At 40.8% G+C, this 27,731-nt stretch overlaps 1 protein-coding gene across 2 annotated transcripts in view; it reads right to left on the bottom strand.

The window, feature by feature from the left end:
* LOC126365926 (endoribonuclease Dicer-like) overlaps nt 1-27,731 on the bottom strand; it is a 401,671-nt gene that overhangs the window by 25,874 nt on the left and 348,066 nt on the right. For both annotated transcript variants that reach the window (XM_050008684.1, XM_050008683.1), the window contains exons 19-20: nt 27,181-27,393; nt 18,273-18,548 (exon numbers count right to left, since the gene is read on the bottom strand). In XM_050008684.1, coding sequence (XP_049864641.1) covers nt 18,273-18,548; nt 27,181-27,393 — 489 coding nt within the window. The remainder of the gene's footprint in view (nt 1-18,272; nt 18,549-27,180; nt 27,394-27,731) is intronic.

Below are 27,731 nucleotides of genomic sequence, written 5' to 3'. Positions count from 1 at the left end.
GCTCAAAATTAATAACTAATATCCACCATTTGCTGTTATGAAACCCGTTAAATACTCATAGCAAAAATTGACGAAGAAGAGGCTTGCCTAAATGCACACCAAGTTTACGCTCATGCCGTGAATCGACATGCTGCACTGTATAAGAGCATCACACCATCTAATCTTCCATCTCGTTGCTGGCCCTGTGGACTGCCTTCCTGCCATGCTCTAGGCCAGCCCATGCACTTGATCTGGGAGTGGGGGGGGGGGGGGGAGGAGGGGGAGAGAGGGGGTCCCACAGTGTGGCCTCAGATGCCTGAGACTGCAGTCATGTGTATATGAGTTGTGTGTGTGTGTGTGTGTGTGTGTGTGTGTGTGTGAAGAAGTTCTTACTGTCCAAAAACTATATTTGTGATAGTATTTTTGTTGTGCCTATCTGCGACTCAGCATCTCCACAATATGATGAGTAGCAACTTCTTTTTCACAATTTTGTTACATTCTATCCTGGATTTTCCATTGTTTGATAAAAATAATATCCATCACTTGCTGTTAGGAAACCTGTTAAGCACCTCACAGCAAAAAATTGCTGAAGAAGTGGCTAGCCCAAGTGCACATCACATTTACTCTCATATAACAGCATAATACCAGCTGATCTTCTGTCTTGTTACCAGCCCTGTGGGTGGCCTTCCTGCCATGCACCAGGCAGCTCTCGCCCAAGTGCTCCCAAAAATCAGATATTTTTGGAACTGTCTGCTCATTAAGCAATGTGCAATTCCGAGATTTTAAAGTACAGAAAATCTCCATCTCCTCAAGGAGACTGATACATCTGTCTTCTTCTCCCCTCTGGAGCAATTTAAGCCACAATATCAAGTCAAAAATAGCATGGCCTGTATCAATCAAGTGTGCTGCAAAGTTGGATCTATCGGAAACATCTCTCGTACACAGTGCAAAATGCTCATAATATTTTACTTCGAGTTTTCTCCCCGTCTGCCCCACATAAAAAGCATTACAATCAGCACACTGTAATCTGTAAACCCCTGACTCTTGAAAATAATTAAATTTATATCTATTTTTAATTAACATTTTATGGAGTTTGTCTTTGGTTGAAAATGAGATGCCCACCACAATTTTTTGAAGCTCTAGTACTCAAGGAGAAAATATAAAAACACAGTAAATGAAGCAGGCAAAAAGGAATACAAACTGCTCAAAAATGAGATTGACAGGATATGCAAAATGGCTAAGCAGGGATGGCTACAGGACAAATGTAAGGATGTAGAGGCTTATCTCACTAGGGGTAAGATAGATACTGCGTACAGGAAAACTAAAAAGAGACCTTTGGAGAAAAGAGAGCCACTTGTATGAATATCAAGAGCTCAGATGGAAACCCAATTCTAAGCAAAGAAGGGAAAGCAGAAAGGTGGAAGGAGTATATAGAGGGTCTACACAAGGGCGAGGTACTTGAGGATAATATTACAGAAATTGAAGAGGATGTAGATGAAGATGAAATGGGAGACACGATACTGCGTGAAGAGTTTGACAGAGCACTGAAAGACCTGAGTCGAAACTAGGCCCCCGGAGTAGACAACATTCCATTAGAACTACTGACAGCCTTGGGAGAGCCAGTACTGACAAAACTCTACCATCTGGTGAGCAAGATATATGAGACAGGTGAAATACTCTCAGACTTCAAGAAGAATATAATAATTCCAATCCCAAAGAAAGCAGGTGTTTACAGGTGTGAAAATTACCGAACTATCAGTTTAATAAGTCACTGCTGCAAAATACTAACACAAATTCTTTACAGACGAATGGAAAAACTGGTAGAAGCCAACCTCGGTGAAGATCAGTTTGGATTCCGCAGAAATGTTGGAACACGTGAGGCAATACTGACCCTAAGACTTATCTTAGAAAACAGATTAAGGAAAGGCAAACCTACATTTCTAGCATTTGTAGACTTAGAGAAAGTTTTCGACAATGTTGACTGGAATACTCTCCTTCAAATTCTGAAGGTGGCAGGGGTAAAATACAGGGAGCGAAGGGCTATTTACAATTTTGTACAGAAAACAGATGGCAGTTATAAGAGTCGAGGGGCATGAAAGGGAAGCAGTGGTTGGGAAGGGTTTGAGACAGGGTTGTAGCCTGTCCCTGATGTTATTCAATCTGTATATCAAGCAAGCTGTAAAGGAAACAAAAGAAAAATTCGGAGTAGGTATTAAAATTCATGGAGAAGAAATAAAAATGTTGAGGTTCGCCAATGACATTGTAATTCTGTCAGAGACAGCAAAGGACTTAGAAGAGCAGTTGAACCGGATGGACAGTGTTTTGAAAGGAGGATATAAGATGAACATCAACAGAAGCTAAACGAGGTTAATGGAATGTAGTCGAGTTTAGTTGGGTGATGCTGAGGGAATTAGATTAGGGAATGAGACACTTAAAGTAGTAAAGGAGTTTTGCTATTTGGGGAGCAAAATAACTGATGATGGTCGAAGTAGAGAGGATATAAAATGTAGACTGGCAATTGCAAGGGAAGCGTTTCTGAAGAAGAGAAATTTGTTAACATCGAGAGTAGATTTAAGTGTCAGGAAGTCGTATCTGAAAGTATTTGTATGGAGTGTAGCCATGTATGGAAGTGAAACATGGATGATAAATGGTTTGGACAAGAAGAGAATAGAAGCTTTTGAAATGTGGTGCTACAGAAGAATGCTAAGATTAGATGGGTAGATCACATAACTAATGAGGAGGTATTGAATAGAATTGGGGGGAAGAGGAGTTTGTGGCACAACTTAACAAGAAGAAGGGATCGGTTGGTAGGACATGTTCTGAGGCACCAAGGGATGACAAGTTTAGCATTGGAGGGCAGCATGGAGGGTAAAAATCATAGATCACAAGTTTAGCATTGGAGAGGAGCGTGGAGGATAAAAATCATAGATCACAAGTTTAGCATTGGAGGGGAGCGTGGAGGGTAAAAATCGTAGAGGGAGACCAAGAGATGAATACACTAAGCAGATTCAGAAGGATGTAGGTTGCAGTAAGTACTGGGAGATGAAGAAGCTTGCACAGTAGCATGGAGAGCTGCATCAAACCAATCTGAGGACTGAATACAACAACAACAACAGTACTCAAAATCCTGGTAAACTAACAATTTTTTTCTTTCTATTACTGTTCATAACTGGCACACATTCCTGCTTATTAGTCTTTATATTTTTGTTATAAATATTTCTCACATAATCATCAGGGTAGTTACTCACTCTCATCATGTGATTTTAAAGGTTACTTTTATGTAAGCATGGTTTTTTACTATTAATGGTATTTTCTGTATTTGATGTCTGTATTTTGTACACTTTGCAATGTAGAGAACACTATGATGCTGATTTTGCTATACTGAGCTTAGCTAGTCAGCTGTGTAGGCTACAACCTCACTGTACATTGGACCGACAACTGCTGCGGTCACAAGATAAATTCTTCTGTAATTCCAAATTATCGTATGCAGTAAAAGTAAGAGACCTGTTGGAAGTAATCATCAAAGTACATGTTACACCCCATGGAAAATGTGCTATTATGAAATAGGCCTACAAGGGTTCAATGGTTTGGTATGAATGAGAATCCATACACTGGTGTGTTTTCCTGTTTCTGTATTTTTTTGATGATGATTATAAATATGACCATATTTGTGTTCAAGACCATGTCTGATGGTTCTTATGTATTTTTGGCACTGAAGATGGTCACACAATAATGGATTTCAATCTTTACAACCGATGCTGCCATTTATCCAAAATATGTTATCTAGTGTTGTTATGTATGTTGGTGGACAATACGTACATATAAGAAAAGTGTTCAAATATTATTCAAGAAAAGTGAAAGTTTAAGTTGCTTACAGTATAATCAGGCAAGGAAGAGACAAAGTCTTTCATTGCCATTCAGGGCAATATTTGAGCAGCTAATAAGTAAAGAAGAACAATATTACACCTTAATTGACTAAATCGTGTCCACCACAACAGGAAACCTGCATTACTCATATAATCTTCTGCATTCTTCTGTAGCTCACATTTCAAAAGCTTCTATTCTCTTTTTAGTCTGGACTGTACATTATCCCGATTTCACTTTCACAGAACTACACTTTCAACAAATACTTTCAAAAATACTTCAAACCTTTACATTCATATTAGAAGTTAACATGCCTAGCGTTTAGAAAAGCTTTTTTTGCTGTCACCAAATTTTGTTTAGACCATCATATGTTATTTTGCTACTTAAATGGTAAAATTCTACTTAGCTTCGTCTATATTATTAATAATATCTTCTTGGACATTTGGTCTGTCTGTTCAACTAAATAAAATGCTGTTTGTTTTTATGCAATACCATTTTGCTACATTTTATTTGTGAAGCATCCCTGGGTGTAATTCACATATGTTGTTTGCAGATCTGTTACTACATCAAAGTGTTTCATTACTCTTTTACTGTTAGCTAAGAGACAAGGTTGTGGAGTACCTGTTTCATAACATTAATCTGCTGTTTCATTCCACTTAACATTTCTAATGGAAAAAATTGATTTTACTTAGGATGCTTTAAGATCTTGTTATCACGGCTATCACCCTGTCCTTCGTTGTCCTGTGCAAACCAGGGTGTCAGATATTCAGTACTGTGAGAGCACATCACCCAAACATTTCACTTTCACAGAGTATATTTTTTTAAAAACTTGTGTTGGTTATGTATGTTTACTGTTTTTAGTATTGCTAACTGTTGCTGTTACCACACCATTTTTTTTAAACTTATTTTTGACTGATTTAACCCTACCAAACACTATCAATCTTGTTTAACATCTACATACATACTTTGCCAACCTCTAGCATGATCCCAAAAGTCAACATTTCTTTCCATTCCATTTGCAGATGAAGTGCAGAAACAATGACTGCTTAAATACAGGCATGCCTAATTTTGTCGTCAAAGAACCAGAACATTTTGTAAGGAGTTGCAGTATATTCCAATATTGCTTGTTAATAATGGTTCCTAAATCCTTGTAAGTAGTCTTCCATGGGATAACTGACATCTATCTTGAAATGTCTGTCATTGCTCTCCTGTGGCCAAACAAACATATCATTTTTCTGTGTCTACATTAAGTACCTTGTGACATTCGCCTGCTTTATTTCTTCATTGATGGTCTTCGGTGTCGACATACTGCATTGTGATACTGGCTGAAAAATGGGGGTGAAACTTCAACACTGACTACTATAAATGATGTAGCCAACAGTTGCACAGTTGCGTTTCATAGTTTCACTGTTCACACCCCCACTCCCTCCCAATAACACACAGTTATATGGCCTGTTAACTATTGTTTAACTTTCGATAAGCCTCATTAATAGTTTGCAGACAAACATCAGCCTACTGCTACAATAGTTTACTGTTGAATATTTATGAGCAGTAAAAACCTAACCACACAGTTCACAGTTCTTACAGAGTAATGCAGTACGTATTGAACAGATGCTGTCATTGTTTTAACACAAGGCTTAATTGTGTTAAACTTATTCCACTGTTAAGTTAATGCATTATTGTTGTTTTAATCAGCACAGATTCCTCGTCTGAAAATCAGCCATGGACTGACTGTCTTGGGACCAAAAAAATCAGGCCTTTGTAATCATCACGATAACAGGTACTGAAACTATACATTGTTTGATGTTCAATTTACAGAAATTACAACTAAAACATAACACCTCTGAAACAAAATGCCAATCAATGGAATGGAGGCACACTTCATCCCCAACCTAAGCCTAAGCAAATCCTGACACCTCGAAAAGTCATGTACACCGTTTTTTGGGACAGAAAAGGCATTTTGCTGATTGATTTCTTACCAAGAGGCCAAACAATAAATGCACATGGTTACTGCAGAACATTTAGTTATTGCGCCACGCAATACAAAACAAGTGCCGAGGATTACTGTCAAAACATGTTTTTTTCCACAATAATGCCCAACCTCACACGGTTAAAGTGACCAAACAACTCTTAATGGAATTTCACTGGGACGCATTTGACCATTCTCCGTACAACCCAGACCTCACTCCTAGCGATTTCCATCTCTTCTTACACCTAATATCTGGCCTTGGTGGTCAACACTTCAACGATGATTACGAGCTGCAAGAACATGTTACCACATGGCTGAATACACAGGTGGCGACCTTCTATGAAGAAGACATACAAAAACTTATGCCACCCTATGACAAGTGCCAACAAAATTTCGGATGCTATGTAGAAAAGTAGTTTGACAGTTGTAGACTTTGGTACAATAAATATTTTTTCTGTGTCTGTACACATTTGTATTATATAATCAAATGGAACTTACTTCGTGGAAATACCACATATACAAGTGACTCTTCAGCAAAACTCGATCATTATCTAGCATAAATGGTTTGACCCAGAATTAAAATCTCTCCGCCACTTCTTTTACTTGAATGTCTCCTATCATTTTCGCGCCCATTCTGGCTATCCGCCACCCAACCACTCCTTGAATTTCTACTACAAATAGTCCTGTTCATTCTATTTACCTGAAACTCTCTCTCTCTCTCTCTCTCTCTCTCTCTCTCTCTCTCTCTCTCTCTCTCTCTCTCTCTCTCTCTCTCTCTCTCTGATTGATTGATTGTTGTTGTTGTTGTTGCTGTGGTCTTCAGCCCTGAGACTGGTTTGATGCAGCTCTCCATGCTACTGTGCAAGCTTCTTCATCTCCCAGTACCTACTGCAACCTACATCTTTCTGAATCTGTTTAGTGTATTCATCTCTTGGTCTCCCTCTACGATTTTTACCCTTCAGCTGCCCTCCAATAATAAACTGGTGATCCCTTGATGCCTCAGAACATGTCCTACCAACCATTCCCTTCTTCTAGTCAAGTTGTGCCACAAACTCCTCTTCTCCCCAATTCTATTCAATATCTCCTCATTAGTTATGTGACCTACCCATCTAATCTTCAGCATTCTTCTGTAGCACCACATTTCAAAGGCTTCTATTCTCTTCTTGTCCAAACTATTTATCATCCACGTTTCACTTCCATACATGGCTACACTCCATGCAAATACTTTCTGAAATGACTTCCTGACACTTAAATCTATACTCGATGTTAACAAATTTCTCTTCTTCAGAAACGCTTCCCTTGCCACTGCCAGTCTACATTTTATATCCTCTCTACTTCGACCATCATCAGTTATTTTGCTCCCCAAATAGCAAAACTCCTTTACTACTTTAAGTGTCTCATTTCCTAATCTGATTCCCTCCGCATCACCCGACTTAATTCGACTACATTCCATTATCCTCATTTTGCTTTTGTTGATGTTCATCTTATACCCTCCTTTCAAAACACTGTCCATCCGGTTCAACTGCTCTTCTAAGTCCTTTGCTGTCTCTGACAGAATTACAATGTCATCGGCGAACCCTAAAGTTTTTATTTCTTCTCCATTAATTTTAATACCTACTCCGAACTTTTCTTTTGTTACCTTTACTGCTTGCTCAATATACAGAATGAATAACATCGGGGAGAGGCTACAACCCTGACTCACTCCCTTCCCAACCACAGCTTCCCTTTCATGCCCCTCAACTCTTATAACTGATATCTGGTTTCTGTAAAAAATGTAAATAGCCTTTCGCTCCCTGTATTTTACCCCTGTCACCTTTAGAATTTGAAAGAGAGTATTCCAGTCAACATTGTCAAAAGCTTTCTCTAAGTCTACATATGCTAGAAACGTAGGTTTGCCTTTCCTTAATCTATCTTCTAAGATAAGTCGTAGGGTCAGTATTGCCTCATGTGTTCCAATATTTCTACGGAATCCAAACTGATCTTCCCCAAGGTCAGCTTCTACCAGTTTTTCCATTCAGCTGTACAGAATTTGTGTTAGTATTTTGCAGCTGTGACTTATTAAACTGATAGTTTGGTAATCTCACATCTGTCAGCACCTGGTTTCTTTGGGATTGGAATTATTATATTCTTCTTGAAGTCTGAGGGTATTTCGCCAGTCTCATACATCTTGCTCATCAGATGGTAGAGTTTCGTCAGGACTGGCTCTCCCAAGGGCGTCAGTAGTTCTAAAGGAATGTTGTGAACTCCCGGGGCCTTGTTTCGACTCAGGTCTTTCAGTGCCCCGTCAAACTCTTCACGCAGTGTCGTATCCCCCATTTCATCTTCATCTACATCCTTCTCCATTTCCATAACATTGTCCTCAAGTACATCACCCTTGTACAGACCCTCTATATACTCCTTCCACCTTTCTGCTTTCACTTCTTTGCTTAAAACTGGGTTTCAATCTGAGCTCTTGATATTCATACAAGTGGTTCTCTATTCTCCAAAGGTCTCTTTAATTTTCCTGTAGGCAGTATCTATCTTACCCCTAGTAGGATAAGCCTCTACATCCTTATACCTTTGTTCTCTAGCCATACCTGCTTAGCCATTTTGCACTTCCTGTCGATCTCATTTTTGAGACGTTTGTATTCCTTTTACCCTACTTCATTTACTGCATTTTTATATTTTCTCCTTTCATCAATTAAATTCAATATTTCTTCTATTACCCAAGGATTTCTACTAGCCCTCGTCTTTTTACCAACTTGATCCGCTGCTCCCTTCACTACTTGATCTCTCAAACCTACCCATTCTTCTTGTACTGTATTTCTTTCCCCCATTCCTGTCAATTGTTTGCTTATGCTCTCCCTCAAACTCTGTACAACCTCTGGCTTAGTTTATCCAGGTCCCATCTCCTTAAACTCCCACCTTTTTGCAGTTTCTTCAGTTTTAATCTACAGTTCATAACCAATAGATTGTGGTCAGAGTCCACATCTGCCCCTGGAAATGTCTTGCAACTTAAAACCTGGCTCCTAAATCTCCATCTTACCATTATATAATCTATCTGATATTTTCTAGTATCTCCTGGATTCTTCCATGTATACATCCTTCTTTCATAATTCTTGAACCACGTGTTAGCTATGATTAAGTTATGCTTGCGCAAAATTCTACCAGGCGTCTTCCTCTTTCATTTCTTAGCCCAAATCCATATTCACTTACTACGTTTCCGTCTCTCCCTTTTCCTACTACCGAATTCCAGTCACCCATGACTATTAAATTTTCATCTCCCTTCACTATCTGAATAATTTCATTTATTTCATCATAAATTTCTTCAATTTCTTCGGCATCTGCAGAGCTAGTTGGCATATAAACTTGTACTACTGTAGTAGGCGTGAGCTTCGTGTCTATCTTGGCCACAATACTGTGTTCACTACGCTGTTTGTAGTAGCTTACCCGCACTCCTATTTTTTTATTCATTATGAATCCGACTCCTGCATTATCCCTTTTTGATTTTGTATTTATAACCCTGTGTTCACCTGACCAAAACTCTTGTACCTCCTGCCACCGAACTTCACTAATTCCCACTATAACTAACTTTAACCTATCCGTTTCCCTTTTTAAATTTTCTAACCTACCTGCTCGATTAAAGGATCTGACATTCCACACTCCAATCCATAGAACGCCAGTTTTCTTTCTCCTGATAACAACGTCCTCTTGAGTAGTCCCCACCAGGAGATCCGAATGGGGGACTATTTTACCTCCGGAATATTTTACCCAAGAGGACGCCATCATCATTAAACCACACACTAAAGTTGCATGCCCTCGGGAAAAATTACAGCTGTAGTTTCCCCTTGCTTTCAGCCGTTCGCAGTACCACAACAGCAAGGCTGTTTTGGTTAGCGTTACAAGGCCAGATCAGTCAATCAACCAGACTGTTGCCTCTGCAACTACTGAAAAGGCTGCTGCCCCTCTTCAGGAACCACATGTTTGCCTGGCCTCTCAACAGATACCCCCTCTGTTGTGGTTGCACTTATGGTACGGCTATCTGTATCACTGAGGCACGCAAGCCTCCCCACCAACGGCAAGATACATGGTTCTTGGGGGAGAGGGGGGGGGGGGGGCTCTGATTGATTATTGTCGTCAAAATTCCTCCTACAATCTTCCACTGAGGGCTTCACTCTCTCCACTTTATCACCATAATTCAAGAAATCACTAATATTACCCCTAGAGGCAGGTACAAGAAATTCTCTAACTTTCTGAGGCAACTTAGTTTCTAAACCCATAATTACTGATTCACTACCTAGTGCTTAGTCCAAATATTTCAGTTTGTTCATCCAAAGCTGACAGAAACATTTCACAGAACCCTTCCTAGAGTCAAATCTCACTCCTCCCAAAAATTTACTCAAAATTCTCCACTGCTTTTCTTTCTCAAAGCTTTGCCATGAAGTACAGCTATCACATACTTGAGCTGCCCATCCATAAGCATCCCCTTTCAAAAAAGTCTCACAAATCACATTTTTTCTTTGTCATTCTGTGTTTCAGGCAAATCATTAAATTCCCTAATGAAATCCAGTGGATACACTTACCCATATGGTTCAAAATTATTAAATTTCTTACAACTAACAAATGAAGGTCTGTTTGTGACACTACATACTCTATGCTTTAGATTTTGTACCTCTTCCATCTTTTTCTCTATTTCAGCCAATTTAGAATCTACATTTTTATTTACTTTTGCCAGTTTCTTTACTACTACTGCAAACATGATTTCTACCTCCGTTTCTAAATCATTTTTAATCTGATTGATTTGGTTCTCAAGTGTAACCCTGTTTTCAACAGAAACTTTCCTGGCTCCTTTGACTAGATCTTTACACTGGTTTTCAGATGCCTCCACCCTCCTACTACAGTCATCACAAATTTTCTTTCTCTCTTCTACACATTTACTACTCATTAATGTTAATTTTGTCATTAGTACTCTGTTCTACTTTCTTTACCTTTTCATAACAATGTTTAACTACCACCTCAACCATCTTACTTAATTCTGAAAGATTAGAACTGACTACCTTAATCTCATTTTTAATTTCTTTCTTCAGTTCACCCTTTAAGATAACGTCAGTTCTAATGCTATCAGTTTTCTTTTCCACCCTTCTAATGTCTTCTTTCATACTACTAATGTTTTCTTTCATACTCATCTGACTCAAACTACTCATAATTTGCCTTAACATCACTTCCACTTTTCCGTCTGCCATGAACTTTTGCTCTTGCTGACTTTTGCTACTCGATTCCTCCTCCTTAGCCTTAACAATTTCATCCATTACAGTATTGTTTTCGTCCGTTTCACTCACATCACCAAACAATGTAGACGATGGTTTTTTCATTTAATCTACAATAAGACTTTCATCCCCATCACTGAAAGTTACATTCATGTCTGATTTATAACCACATTATCTACAGAACCAGTCCCAATTAGTTCTTTCTGTTCATTTAAAAACTTAACCCCTACAGGTTTGTTTTCAGTCACACAACTCCCCTGTTGTCCAGTGTCTCCAATCACACTGTCTTGTTCGTTAGGGCCACTCATTATATATCACTCAATGTAAAACAGGTTTTGCTATGAATTATCTCGTTTTTAATCACTCGTCTCCACCTGCTGTTGCTGCGGTTGTCATCTTGATTCATCGTCTCCACGGCTGCTGCAAGTTGCAATTCTCTCGGTGAGGTGTCTTGTTTATCTCAGTCGGATGTGTCCACCTGCTTACTGATTCGCTGGACCTGTACTCAATGGCTGCATCTATAGAACCTGCTCGTTGATTGGCTGCTGTCCTACTGTGACCATGAAACCCATGCGCTGATTGACCATTGCACTTTCTTCATTACAATCACTGTATTGTAAACTATTCTTGATTTCACTGACAAAGTTTGTGAGTCCTTGTCTATTGTGTCCACATAAAATAGTCCTCACCCATAAGGGCACCATATGTGATGTCCACCTGCTTTATGTCTTCGTTGATGGTCCTTGGTGTCGACGTACTCCCACACATGTCTGCAGTCTCAGACAACTGACACCACATTGCAGTGTGGTTTCAGGCCTTAATGGCCGAAAGCAATAATTGTGTGAATCTTTTTGTTGTACCTATTGCGACTCAGCCTCTCTGCTCTATGGTGAGTAGCAACTTTCCTTCCCTAATACTGCTGGTGCTGTATTCTTTAAAACTGAGGGCCAACTTTTCTCTTTTATGAAAAATAAGATTATACTCACATATGTTAATGGTAATTAGTCAAAGATGGAAAAATGTATTTAAGGAGGCAGATGGCAAAACAAGAGGGGAAGTAAAAATATCTCATCTTACTTTATCACAAGCTCCTGCAAGTCCTATTTGGTATGGATCTCACACACTTTACCGATGTGTTTTCCTAGTATCATAAGAATGTATGTAAGTCTGGCTCCTGCTTTACATATGACTGAGCCTAATGGGTCACTCCATTTATTACGGTGTTATCATGAATTTTTTCACTTGTATTAGAGCTGTGGGGCATATTTTAATGGAAAATCTTGAAATTAGTGGTTTGCAAACTGACTACTGTGATCAGCAAATCGAAAATGGTAACAAGTAGGCTCATACTTTAATCAGCATTTTAAGAATGCAGCATGCATTTCAGATCTGCAAGCCTTAGCACATTAGTGTTATTTTTGATGTAAAATGTTTTGTGCTGAACCTTTAATCTGTGACATTACCGTACTTCAGTTACATACACGGGAGACATTGCAGAACTCATTAGAGTCTACATCACACCTACGCTGGTACTCAGGAATCCACCTATGGCATGAGGCAGAGGGTATCCCATACCATTGCCAGTCATTTCCTTTCCTGTTCCACTTACAAATAGAACTACAGGAAAACAGTTGTCTATATGCCTCCATATGAGGCATAATTTCATGTATCTTATCAATGTGGTCCTTACGCACAATGTGTGTTGGAAGCAACAGAACCGTTCTGCAGTAAGCTTCAAATTTTCTCAAAAACACATGTTGTTCGAACCTACTGGTAACAAATCAACCAGTCTGCCTCTGAATTGCTTTAATGTTTTTCTTCAATCCGACCTGGTACAGATCTCAAACACTCAAGCATTGCCAAAGAACAGGTTACACTAGTGTCCAATATGCAGTCCCCTTTCTTGGTGGACCACTCTTTCCTAAAACTCTCACAAAAAACTGAAGTTGACCATTTGCCTTCCCTACCACAGTTCTCACATGCTCATTCCATCTCACATCACTGTGCAACATTACGCCCAGATATTTAAACAACTTGACTATGTCAAGTAGGACACTAGTAGTACTGTACCCAAACATTACAGGTTTGATTTTCCTACTCATCAACATTAACTAACATTTTTCTATATTTAGAGCTAGCTGCCATTCATCACACCAATTAGGATGTTCTATAACTTAAGAAGTCTTCGAGCCACTCACATATCTGTGAACCTATTCCATATGCTCATACCTTCTTTAACAGCCTGCAATGAGGCACCATGTCAAACACTTTCAGGAAATCTAGACATATGGAATCTGCCCGTTGTCTTTCATCCATAGTTCCCAGTATATCTTGGGAGGAAATGGCAAACTGAGTTTACCATGAGTGATGCTTTCTAAAACTATGGTGATTGATGGACATAAGCTTTTAGGTCTAAAGATATTTTTGAACTAAGAATGAGTTCAAGGATTCTGCAGTAAACCAATGTTAGTGATATTGGTCTGTAATTTTGCTGGTCCATTCTTTTGCCCTTCTTACACACTGGAGTCACCTCCACTTCTTTCAAATCACTTGGGACTTTATGCTGGGCAATAGATTCATGACAAATGCAAGCTAAGTAAGGGGCCAATGCCACAGAGCATTGTTTCAAAAAACGAACTGGGATTCCCTCCAGACCTGGTAACATTTGTTTTCAAATGCTTCAGTTGTTTCTCTGCACCAAGGATGCTTAATTACTATGTTGTCCCTCTGGGAGTCTGTTCAACGGTCAAACAATGGTATGTTTGTATGATTCTCCTGTGAGTGTTTTCTTGAATTAAAATTAAAAACTTCAGCTCTCATTTTGCTAGCTTCAACTGCGACACCAGACAGGTCAAGTGACTGAATGGAAGCCTCAGACCCACTTAGCGATTTTACATAAGACCAGAATTTTCTCAGGTTCTTGGACAGATGTTTTTGTGATTTATGACACTGGTAGTAGCTGTATGCTTAGGCAGACACCTTTTCACTGGCACACAAATCTGTATTAACCTTTGTTTGTCATCATTTGTGCATTCTCTTTTGAACTGAGAGTGCAACAGCCTCTGTCTCACTAGCAGTTTCCAAATCTTGTTATTAAACCATGGTGGGTCTGTTCTGCCCATAATCCACCTTACTGGGCACATAACTTCCAGACCATGATTTACAATCTGCTTAAACTTTGCCAATAAATCCTCTATGTCAATCTTAGTGGAACTAAAAGATATCAATTCACTAGTGGAATTAAGAGATGTCAATTCACTGTCTAAGTGAGATGCTAACAACTGCTGATCTGCTCTTTCCAGCAGAAATATTCTCCTAGCCTTCTTAACCAACATATTAACTTTCATAATCATAGTTGCTATAATAATATAATGATCACTAGTCCCCTTTTCTATACTGACATTGTCAATAAGGTCTAGTCTATTAGTAGTTACAATGTCTAGATATTTCCTTTGTGTGGAGGCTGTCAAGCTATCTGCTGAAAACAGTTTTCAGAAAATGTGTTCAAAAGTATTTCACATGACTATCTGTCCATACCCCTGCAATGTACCACAGACATTCCAGTCAATACTCGGTAGGTTAAAGCTGCCTCCAATTAGTATTACAGGATCTGGATATTTACATGCTACTGACCACACACATTTTTTGAATGACTCAAAAACTGTCACAGAAGAATTGTGTGGCTGGTAAAAACATCCAACAATTAACTTGGTTTCACCTAGACCTGTTACACACAACCATATAACTACACTCTCATACTGAACTTTGACCTCAACAGACACGTTGTTTTTGTCAACTGCAATGAACACTCCCCATCCTATGTCTCTAATCTGTCTTTCCGATACACATTCCACGACTTGCTAAATATCTCAGGTTTCAGCTAGCTCTCGGTCCTGATAACAACTTGAGTGTGACAACTTTCCTGAAGGGCAGTAAATTGTTACAGTACTTCGACAATTTACTGATAAAATTTTGACAGTTGAAGTGTCTTTACTCTGAACGCAGTCTGACTTCCTTTGCTGAGTACTGCCTGGCGAGTGTTCATCAGAATACCTCAAACTGATGCCTAGCCTAAAAAATCCTTATATGCATTCCACGTATTCTGCTATCCAAGTAGCAGCCAAGACCATCGAAGAGTCATCTAATCGAACATTAAGTGAGGTGCTAAACATAAAAAACACCAGCTTCACCACAGGCCACATTAGTGCTGAATGGCTTAGTGATGATGGATGGTCAAGATCATCATTGGAGTAACTGAACATCTATTAACCGCTTAGTCCAGCAATGCAGAATACACAAGTTTTGTCAGTAGTTAGTGATTCACTTTCCTCAACAATAATAAACATGCACAAGAAAAGCATTTTATTCACTGTAATCATCTCACAAAATGCAAGAATCACACAGAAATAGCTGTCTTTTTGTTGTGCCTTTCTGCAACTCTATGTTCCCTGGATATGGTTTGTAGCAATCTACTATTTTCATAATACTGTTGTTAATCCACCTTGGACTTATCAGTGTTTGACAAAAATGTTTCCCTCACATTACTGCCTATAAACCTCAAGTAAATCAACTCAAATAAATTGTGTCCCAACTGCAACACAAGGCAAGAGGAATTTCACTGCCCATTCTGTGACATCAAGATGTTTTACATACATCAAGTTGGGACACCACAACACAATTGTCTAACGCTGCCAGCAATCAACAGATTGCGCTGCCAGTATGCTACATGTTACTAAGCCATTTTCTACAGAAAAAAATTATGTTAATTTATGTCAAAGTATAACGAGAGATGTCAAGCTGGACACAGGTGTGGCTGTCTCTCCGATTAATCTGGACACCTACCAGTGAACAGTTTCACCACTACTGCAGTATACTCACAGTACAGTGGTGATATACAGTGGTTCCTGTTGTGGATTAAATCTCAGTCTGAGCTTAATACAAAACAAACTAACATCAATGCAGGGCGATATTGGTGTAATAAATAACTTTCTGGACTATAAGTACTTAAAGAGACGTAGTTTTTCTTAGATAAAATTAATTGTCATACCACATTTGCTCACTCTCCCACCCACTCCATCAACTAAGCAAAAAGGGGGTTAATTCTTTCTGAACAGAAGAATGCCAAAAGTGATCCCTCAGCTTAAAAAGAGCCTTTGAAACACTGTGTCAAGTGAAGTTCACTTCGGCAAACCCTTTTTGTTGTGTACCAACACATCAGATTTCAGCACTGTAAATAAACATGAACTGTGACCAAACGAAGGCTCACAAATTGAGAACGTCGAATAAAGTAAGAAGATATTACACATTTATCTGTTTAGGATTAAGTTTCATTTGATCACTGTTTGGCCCCTTGAGCTCTGTTTCATTGTTTGGTCCCTATTTTAAGGTCCCTGTTAAAACAACTCAAAGGCTGCCAATGTACGCCTCATTTCCTGTGCTTACAACTACAAAACTGTCTATTTTAAATGTGGCCTTGCTCACCAGATACAGAATTCTACTCACAGTGTTATGTTCTGTCACAATACACCTTCCTTCACCCTCAACAAATTTACAATTGAGGCACATATACAGGGGATGAAATAAGACTACAATCATCTGCTTTGCACAGTTTTGTCTGCTGTGTAATGAGGTTCACTACACCTGTTACCTAAGAGCACAGACATTTTCTTCACTGAGACATCATTATAACACAACAATTCTGAATGCAACTGTGCAGTGTTGTAACATGTGGCCTCATGATGAGCAGTCCTAACAGAGAATACACATCAATCAAGTCAAACAGTTCCAGGGAGCAACGTGGTTACCAATTGCTTCTGCCTTTTCTAACTTTTCTCATGTATCATGGTTGAGCGTTATGATGATGTCAACTACCAACTTTGCACTGAACTCCACATTTGTTGTAGAGGGAACAGTATTCAACAATGGCACTTCATTAAAGGCATCTGTGTTCACAGAATTCTGTATATGTTAATGGGATAGAACACCTGACCACCGTTCTTTCCCATCTAGCATCAAAGCATGAAGTGGAGTGGCTGGCCAGGACACACAAAATGCAGATGAGGTAAATTTTGAGGACCACACCTATTGAAAAAGCACTCACTAGCTTCAGCACAATATACAGGTTCAACATAAGCAACAGACAGAGTCTCACCGAATAATTGCACATGTGCAGATCAATTAGTACTTCAACCTGCTGCACCTGTGCATACAGTAATATTATCACACAGGACTGCACTTTTGGTAGGAATGATGGCTACACCCCAGGGGTGACAAATTTTTGATGTTGTAGATGATTACAAATAGCAGGTACAACAACGGAACCAGCTCTGCTCATTCAGACCTGCAAACCCCCCCCCCCCCCCCCCCCTCCCCCTGGCTCCGACTTGGGCTCATAGAAAACACCACACCACTGTCGCGATCCCCAGCCCCACCTTTCTGGCCACCCCCTGCGGGTAACCAGTCTTTTGCTGCAGGCAGACTTAAGCTGTACCGAGAGACAAACAACTGTCAGATATCACCACCCATCTACTGTAGTTCGATTAATACCTGGATAGGCCAATCACAGCTCATACATACCAAGGGACCCTTTTAGAGAGGGGTGAGGGTGTCCTGCACCTACTGTACCATTTATTTAGTCAGCTAGGCACACACCTAACCAGTTCTGGTTCTCTGTTCTCAATAAAGAGGGGAAGTGTTTACTACATTATATAGGAATTCAGATTCCATATCCAGCCCGATTATCAATATCAACACATAGTAGAAATATTCTGGCCTTGCATTCTTCCAGTTGTCCTGTGCACTGAATAGAGCACAAGTGGCAACCTACTGCGAGGTGGACATGACTGCTGATGCGACACTGCAAAAAATACTGTGGCTGGTAGAACTGCATTGACCCTCTTGCACTGTGTGAAGCCACAGTTACTGTATCTCAGGGACCCAGAGTTCGACGATGCCTATTTAAGGTTCCTGACTTGAGTTACTCATCATACAAATTTATCACATTTTACAGAAATCTTTGCTATGTTCTGAACTTTGATTCTCGCCAGCCACTCACTACGTGAACTCTGATGCTGCAGATCACCCTGTATGTTCACCAGGCTCACATCAATGTTTGTGCAAGTGATCTCTGTATGGTTCATAAGGCATCAAACTTCACTGAAATATACACTGATAAAATATAGCATACACAAGAAAGAAGCAAACTTCATATTTACCTTCAAGTATACACCGGTAAGAGCCTCAAGAGCATCAGCCAGAGATTTATCACTGACAGTTTGCACGCCAATGAAAAGTTCAGAGTTGTTTGGCGTTGCTAGGTTCCAAGTGTTTCTCATGTCAACTAACTGGTCCATTGAGTGCTCAATTTCACTGGGATTCAATTTCTTCAGATATTCTGGAGCTATATGTTCGCTTAAGAATTTTCTACGTACTGGTTGCGGAACGGTGAAACCAGGTGGTACCCATGTTTCATCTGGTACGAACCTATGAATCTGAATTTAAAGTAACACATTTGAAGTAAACCGAAATAATAATAAAATAAAATAATATCAAGGAAAAAATCTACAATACTGTTTTATTAAAAAATAGCTACTGCTTTCCATGCAGTGTAAAAGATAATAATAAATATTAGATAGTAGAGAAACAGATTTTGGTCAAAATAATTGTTAATGCATCTTAATACAGGTGAATATTATCTTTAACATTTCCTTATTCCAGTGTTTCACTAAATCAGTTCTGAAAAAGACCTACAAAATTAACAGTGCCATGGCAAACTAAAAAGTAGTCAGTAAACTCTGGTCACTTCCATAAGGCTAGCTGTAGCAACAGTTCTATTCAGAATCCAATCACGCCTCCAAACATGAAGTTTATAGTATTAACAGGTGATAGTAAGGGCTAAATCACATAAAAAAATCCAGCCGTATCATCAAATGTAAAGCCGTCCAATATTTGATGAGTACTAATCTGTCTTCACTGATTAACTGAATGTGATTAATGGAGGGAGATAAAAACAACACTGGTCTAGCCCACTGCTTCCCACGCTGAAACTAAGTTTATTGTGCAATTTCATTTCCTGTAATTCTACTAAAGCCAACTGGTACCCATAAAAACTTCACTGTGTAAGTTATCTGTAGTCCTAGTGGGCACATTTTCTGACATTATTGTCACATGGTCCCACACTTCAATTTGGTCTTTCGCAGCCCAACAAACTTCAAAAGGTTGTGCTATTTGCAAAACATCTGCAAATGACAGGTTTTCACAGAGTAAAGCCTGGCACACTTCCTCATCTGGAGCTACACACATAATTGTGTTGTGTAGCAGAGATTGTTTTGTTGTAGGGCACAGAAACAACTGGGGTCATACACGCCAACGTCAAAACTATATAACACGAAGAGAGAAAGGAGTTAAAAAACAACTAAATGCCAATCCCAATTGACAAAAGAGAAGACAGCCAAAAACGGGCACATGGAGAAAGGGCTAAAAAAGACACTATACAGATACGGAGGTCCAAAACTAAAAATTAGCCTTTGCCATATTGCTTTGACGGATAAAAAGTAAAACTCGGTCGACAGCCCACACGTCATTTGCTAAAATTGCCTATAACTCAGATGGCAAACACAAGTTGGAACGTAAATGGTTAAAAAATGGACATTCCATCAGGAAGTGGCAGACAGTTAAAACTTGGGCATAATGTGTACAGAGTGGTGGGAGAGTGCCACTTATCAAATGATGATGGTTAAAAAAGGCAATGCCCAATATGCAACCAAGTTAAAATGGCCTCCTCCTGACAGGAGGGCTAAGAGGAGGTCGTCCAAGCCGCTGGGAGAGGCTTAATAATCCTGAGCTTATTCCCATGAAGGGATGACCAATGGCAACGCCAAAGCGGCACAACCTTGTGACGGACGGTAACACAGAGACCATTGGAGGGAATATAGGAGCTAGTGGGATGAAGTACAAGGATGGCAGGCTTGGCAGCAGCCTCGTTTTCTGGCAGACCAACATGACCAGGAACTACACAGTGAATGAGCAAGTGACAGTTTTCCTGGACCTGTTGCACTAAGGGATGCACGGTGTACAGTGCACAGAGGCTTTGAAGTGAGCTGAGAGAGTCTGAGCAGAGGACACAATTGAAGAGTCTGTGTTGCCAGATGTACTCTATGGCCTGATACAGGGCAAAGAGCTCAGCTGTAAATAGCGATCAGTGTGCTGGAAGCTGGTATATAAAGACGTGGGCACTAATGACAAAGGCACAACTGACACCATGGTCAGTCCGAGAGCCTTCAGTGCACATAAAGGTACTATCGTGAAATGCCACGCGAAGGTCATGAAACTGAAGGTGATAGAGCGAGACTGGAGTAGTGTCATTAGGAAGCAAATGGAGGCAAAGGTTAACACAGGACGCTTCACAAAGCCACGGTGGTGAACGATTCACACCCACCAGTAAAGTTGCAGGTAGGGTGAAGTAAAGCTGTCAGAGAAAGTGCTGAAAGTGGACTCCAGGAGGTAACAGAGAAGAGGGACGCGCTCCATACTGGTGGTCAAAGGATTCATTGAAGACGGAGGCATAGGATGGGTGGCCACACATGGCCGTAGACAAACAGCATGCATACCTGCTGAGGAGAAAGTCACGGCTGTAGGGCAGTGGTAGCTCAGCAGCTTCAGCATACAGACACTCAACCGGGCTAGTGTAAAAAGCACCAGTGTCCAAACGGATACCACAATGGCGGATAGTGTTGAGACAGTGTAAGAGGGCAGTACAAACAGAGAAGGGTGGTTCGATCGGCACCCCAGGAAGTACCATCAATAACACGTAGGATACTGAAGGAACATGTACAGCGGGCTGCCAGGTAAGACATGGGAGGGCAAAGAGAGTATCCTATCTTGCACGAGCTCCAGGAATTTCGTAGTTTCGACAAATGGAAGAGCAACAGGCCCAAGTTGTAAAGATGGTGGGAGAAACCATTTACCCCAGTTTTGTCAGTGGAAATATGAAAGCCACTGTCAATGCTCCAGGGGTAAAGACAATCAAGACATCGCTGAAGATGCCGCTCAATGAGACAGCTCTGTGGAGAACTGCAGTAGATGGAAAAATCATCCACAAAAATGGAGCCGGAGATGCCTGGCAGGAGAAAGGCCATTATAGGGTTAATGGCGATAGCAAAGAGGACAACACTCAGGACGGAAACCTGTGGCACAACATTTTCCTCGATAAAGGTGTCCGACAAGGCAGAACCCACATGTACCTTGAAAACTTGATCTTTTAAAAATTTCTGAAGAAAACAGGGCAAGCGGCATCAGAAGCCCCACGTGTAAAGAGTATGGAGGGTACCAGTTCTGCAGCAGGTATCATAGGCCTTCTCCAAATTGAAAAACATGGCCACAGTCTGGAATTTCCACAGGAAACCATTCATGACATGGGTGGACAAAGCAATGAGATGGTCAACTACAGAACGCCATGCTCGAAATCCACACTGTGCAGTTGTTACTAAACTGTGAGACTCGAACCACCATACCAGCCAGGCATGAATCATACATTCCATCACCTTGAAAATGCAGGTGGTGAGAGAGATGGGGCAGTAGCCAGAAGGTAGGTTTTTGTCCTTACTGGGCTTAGCTATGATGGTGGCTTCAAGCCAATGCCTGGCAAATGTGCCCTCTGCCCACATGCGTATTAAGCAGAAAGTGCTTGCCTGCAAGAGAAAGGTGCTGCAACATCTGAATGTGGACAGTGTCTGGCCCTGGGGCGGAGAATCGGGATGAACTGAGAGCACGATCTAGATCCCTCATAGTAAAATGGTTCAAATGGCTCTGAGCACTATGGGACTTAACATCTGAGGTCATCAGTTCCCTTAAACTACTTAAACCTAACTAACCTAAGGACATCACACACATCCATGCCTGAGGCAGGATTCGAACCTGCGACCATAGCAGCAGCGCGGTTCCGGACTGAAATGCCTAGAACCGCTCGGCCCCAATGGCCGGCTCCCTCATAGTAAAGGCGGCATTGTAGCATTCATGATTCTCAGAAGAGAAGGGTATCGCCCGAACCCCCTCAGCTTGTTTCTGATAGAAGAAGGCAGGGTGATGGTGGGAAGAGCTTGAAATATCTGCAAAATGGTGACCCAAGGTGTTGGAGATAATTCATGAACAGACTGTGGTTCCAGAGAGCTGTCAGGAGTTGGCCCACACAACAGAGAAAGAGTTGGAACTGTTAAAATAACTAATGAATGAAATTCAGCTATCTTTTTTGATATCCAGAAGAATTCAACGCACTTTGCATGCATCTGTTTATAATGAATGCAGTTTGCCATCATAGGATGACAGTTAAAAACGCGGAAAGCACGTCTCCGTGCATGAATTGCGTCGCGGCATGCCTCAGTCCACCAAGGGACTGGGACACAGTGTGGTAAAGAGGAAGTGTCTGGAATGAAATGTTCTGATGCAGTAAGGATAACATTTGTGAGCTACTCCACCTAGTCATCACAACTGGAGAAATCCTGTTCTTTGAAGATTGCCATGGAGGAGTAAAGCTGACAGTCAGCCTTAGTAAGCTGCCATTTGGGTGTGCATGCAGATGGGGTAGGAGTCAGCAAATGGATAGCACATGGGAAATAGTCGCTCCAATAGATGTTAGAAAGAACGGACCACTCAAGACAATGGGCAAGCTTGACAGTGTAGAAGGATAGGTCCAAATGGGAATAAGTGTCCAATGAGTCGGAAAGGAATGTGGGTGCCCCAGTGTTAAGGCAGAAGAGGTTGAGCTGATTAAGATAAGCCAAGAGGGCACTTCTCTGACAGGTTCTGGGAGAATCCCAAAGGGGATGATGCACATTAAAGTCACCGATTAGCAAAAATAGGGGAGGTAGCTTCCCAATAAGCTGAAGGAAGTCTGCCCTGGTGACATAAAATGACAGAAGGACATAAATGGTAAAGTGGGAAAAAGTCTGGTGAGGAAGGAAAAGGCGAACAGCAACAGCTTGAAGATTGCTAGTCATGGAGATGGGACGTCCCTTATGAGCAGCATGATGCTCAAACGAGATGGAATGCCGAACTCAGGGGGAGAGTGAAAACAAACCAGGAAGAAATGTGAAAGCTCGAGGCACTTGTGAGGACACAATATTGTTTCCTGAAGGCTGAGTACAAGGGGATGCTGTGATGCTAAAAGCCGCCGTAAATCCTCTTTGTAGAACCGAAGGCCACAAACGTTCCACTGGAGGAGAATCATGATGAGGAAGAAATGAAGAGATGTCAGCTCGGCGGCTGCGGAGTAACAGTCTGCAAAGACTCGCTGCTACAGGGCACAGAAGCAGGAAGATACTGCTCTGTGAGGTCCACAGAAGCATAGTCTTGTTTGTGCTGCTGATATGTGGAGTCCAATGCAGAAAAACATTTGGTGGTGCTCACTGGCAACACAGAAGCCAGCCGGGCAACGATATCATGTGGCAAAGGATGATTTGGGTGTTGTTTGGCTGGAGGGCCGTAGGAAGTCTTCATGGGAGTACTCCTACTGTCCTTTCCGGCCTACCGGTTGCGTAGCTGATGGCCTCACCCCTTGAGGCAAGAGTTTGATGGCTTGTTGCACAGCTGAACAGTGGGATGACAATGATACAGTGACACTAGGTGATTTCACAACCTCAGAGCTGAATTTGAGGTTGCATGTCTGTGTGGCCATCTCCTTCATGATTGAGGGGTAACACGAACAGAACTATAGGTGCCAGACAGGAGAACACAGGTTTTGCAACTAGCCAACAGCCTGCGAAAGACTGGGTAAGGCAGTTTTTCCTTTACCCGGATCTCCTAGACAGCCTGCTCATCAAGATACACGGGACAATCCCAAGGGGAGGTGGCATGGCTGCCACTGCAATTGATTCAGTGGGGAGAAGGAGGCGGACAATTGCCCTCATGCGCATCCCTACCACAGGTTATACATTTGGCTGGGTGTTGACGTGTCATTCTAGTGTGGTTGAAATGGCGACACTGGTAGCAGTGCAATGGGTTCAGAATGTATTGTCGGACTGTGATGGCGCACTCCTTCCAACTGGGGGTCCCCTTCACAAGGGGGGCGCACCGCTTTAGGTGATTGTTCGTATCTCCCAAACACCTGACAGGGGTACCAATCAGCAACTTGGGAAGGTAGCAGCTCATGCATCAGACGCGTGGACCAGCCTTAAGGAGTGAACAGGAGGAAAGAAGAAAAAGGGGAACCTCAAATGCCGAAGCAGAGGAATGAGAGGAGAAGGGAAACAAATAAAGAAAAGAGGAACGAAAAACGGTGGCGAGACTGTTCTTATGTCAGCGACAGACAATGCGGAACATTCCTAATAACACCTCAGGTACATTTTGCAAGGGAGGGGAAAAAGAGTAGCAAGAGGATAGACATGCAGCACTGAAGGGAAAGATGCTGCAAAGGCTCGGGCCCCGTGGTAGACAAGCAGGAACCTGCCAAAGAGTGGAAAGTCCCGAGGGAGAGCGTACCATAGAGTCTGCGTAAGAGTCATTATGGGCAGCAGTACTGAATTGACAATTACAGATAAAGCCGTTAAGGTCAGAAGCCCAGTCCCTGTAAGACTGATCTGGTTTCTTGCAGCATCAGTACAATTCAACTCATGCCGCTATGACATGTACTCATTTGCGATGGTAGTTGGCCAATAAACTGCACATGTGATCAAAAGTAAGAGCTAAAAGTGCCTGTAAAAGAGGCAAGCTGACACAGTAATTGATACACCTCAGTTCAAATCCACGAGAAGAATAGAGTTTTGCACAAATGTGAGTCTGTCACACTGAAAGCCAAAAACTGCTGTCTGAGTAATCTTCTGTAACCTTCCCAATCCTCAGACGAACCTTCAAAAGGAAAAATGCACGTGGATAAACTGGTGGAAAGGTACCCTGTCTGTTAAAGTTGTCACTGCCGAAGTAAGCTGTTTGATTGAGGCCAGTAGCACGGCATCCATAAAGACTAAACCTGAAAAAACTGCACTTAAAGACTGCACACGTAAACACCATTTGTGTATTAACCATGTAATATAAAACCAGTTCAACTGTGTAGTAACCAAGAAATACACAGAACCGATCGAACTAACACCTCTGAACAATAATGGAAATAAGTCTTTTTTGACTTCACACATAACAAAAGAATCATACACAAGATGCAACATAAGTAACACACAGAACAAATGATGTGAGTGCTACAAACTAAAAGAACATAGTGAGTGTGAATCAGTACTGCTCTGTGCATATATAGGTGCAAGTTGCCAGTAGACGGCACAGCAGAGACAATGCCACATGCACACTTTCTACAGAATGCCTTGAGTGGTCAGCCAACACAGATACAGTTGGTGGTTGATTAAGTACACATGTGGTGCCACTACATGTATATGCACTAGTAGCACAATACAACAGTCCTCAACAAGGAAAAAGAGGGTATTTACTTTCTCATTTACACACTAATTATAAAGCTTCCCAAAAGCATTTAAATGTCTTATACTGGGACATTACTTGTACATTAAAACTTTGCACAGGATTCCTGCAAAGATCACAGGTTACAGTCCCAGTCTCGCACATCTCATTTAAAATCAGGGCAGACTCCACTGCTGAGTGAATTTTTATTCTTGAATGTAGGAACTCATAAAGATCACATTATGGCACTGAATCTATGCCAAAGTCAGAAATGACCCAACATTAATGTTATGATATGTGGTTAACAGTAAGTACAGCAATCGGTTTTACTAATAAATCCATCACTGTAGTGGACAGAGGTGGGCATTCAAATCCATTAGCTTCTCTTCAACCATACATTGTTAGTAAATAAATATTTAATGGTCGATGGCAAACTATTGAGGATGTGTGTTCCTCTATAATGGGCACCTATGTGGACCAGAGTGAGTGCTAAATGAAGATTGTTCTTACTCCTGGTATTGATTTCACTAACTGAGGTATTAATTTGAATCTTATTCTTCCCTTTTGCACAAAGTTTCCACGGTGATGATTTTAGGACAATGGATGCCACAGTTATCAGTGCTCTTGCTGAATATGAATGCAGGGATTGTGTGAAGTGGGTAAAGACATCTTAAACATTAGAATATGCAGACAGCTTTTTGAGAACAAATAACAGTATCAATATTTGGAAGGCCACAAGGGGCTATACTCTGTGCCAGTCCTGTGGGAGAGTCAACCCCCACTGCCCAGGAACTGCTGTTTTAATTTTAATACTATCACATATTCCAATATTTCAGGAGATACAACTTGACCAACATCTAAAGCAATGGGCATATGACTGATTTTTGCAATAACTGAAATCAACAAACTTTTGTAAATCCAATGAGAACTGTTGGTGCATGTCTGCAACTTATGGATCAGCTGGGTGCAAAACATGGGCAATGGGGAAGATGGAAAGGAAAAAATCAGAAGCCTCTGAAACATGGTATTATAGAATGTATTTCACAGTCTGATGGACTGATTAATTAAGAAACAAAGACATGTTGCAATGAATAGAAAATAAAGAACGGTTTAGGACATATCGTGAAATGAGCCACTGACAACAGTATTAATTGAAGGGATGGAAGAGGGAAAAAATCATATATGAATGTAAAGGGTGATCCCATTATGATGTTACAAACTTACAGGGATGTTGGAGAAGGATAAATGTGTCAACTGACTCTTCATCAGCACCACAGTGTTTTCCCAAGTTGTGTCAATGTTCTTATGCTTTTTATTTTGATCTTGGAGTTATGTAACTGAGACAGTCTTAATAATAGGTCAAATTATTTTCCTCAATTGTGCTTTACCATTCCATTCATGCAAGATGATCAGAGATGGAACGTGAGCTCAGAATGAATCAAGACGAGGAAGAAACATCAGCCATGTGCTTTTCAAAATAAAGATCTTAGCATTTGATATAAGTGATTTAGGGAAACCACAGAAAATTTAGATATGGATGGATGGCAGGAATATGGGTTGCAGCACAGTCCAATAACATGCAAATCCAGAGTCTTACCACTCTGTCTAAAATATATACAACAACAAATGGTATAACAACTTCACAGGAACAACATAGCATCCTGCACACCTCACTTTGGTATAATACATTTATTATGATAGCTTTGTCTTACTTTCTGCATGCCTTACCTGCAATTTACTTCCAATATCTTTTCCTTTAGCCACATTGTAGAAGTGCCAATTGCTAACAACTTTCATTTTAATACTTGATAATGTTCCTTCATGATGACTTTTATAATGAATGAATAGAAATAGGCTCACAGCAAACTTAAGAAACGAGTCTCCAAGTGTCTCCAATGTTTCAGAATTGAAAAGGTCATCACAAGATGCTGCAGTCAAAGCCTAGGACAATAGAAAAAAATCACTATGATTATAGGCATGAGCACTGAGATAAACATGCATTTCACAAGCAAACATAACATGCAGGCCTCCAACACACTGACTCTCGTCAAATAAAATAGTAGTCCTATTTATGACTGCACACTAAAAATGCCAGGCACCATATAAAATTCTGTGACTATATGGGTCATTGCATGTGTGCCCACACTCAAGGACGCATGCGTAACACACACACACACACACACACACACACACACACACAAGGTTTGCATCTAGCAGTACTCTTTGCTGACACTTTGTAGAACTTGAGTATAGTATGGAAGAGCTGGTACTTACAGCGA

This window comes from Schistocerca gregaria, chromosome 4 (genome assembly GCF_023897955.1).
Source record: "Schistocerca gregaria isolate iqSchGreg1 chromosome 4, iqSchGreg1.2, whole genome shotgun sequence".
Taxonomy (NCBI): domain Eukaryota; kingdom Metazoa; phylum Arthropoda; class Insecta; order Orthoptera; family Acrididae; genus Schistocerca; species Schistocerca gregaria.
The sequence above is the reverse complement of the archived record's forward strand: the minus strand, read 5'-3'. Positions and strand labels throughout refer to the sequence as shown.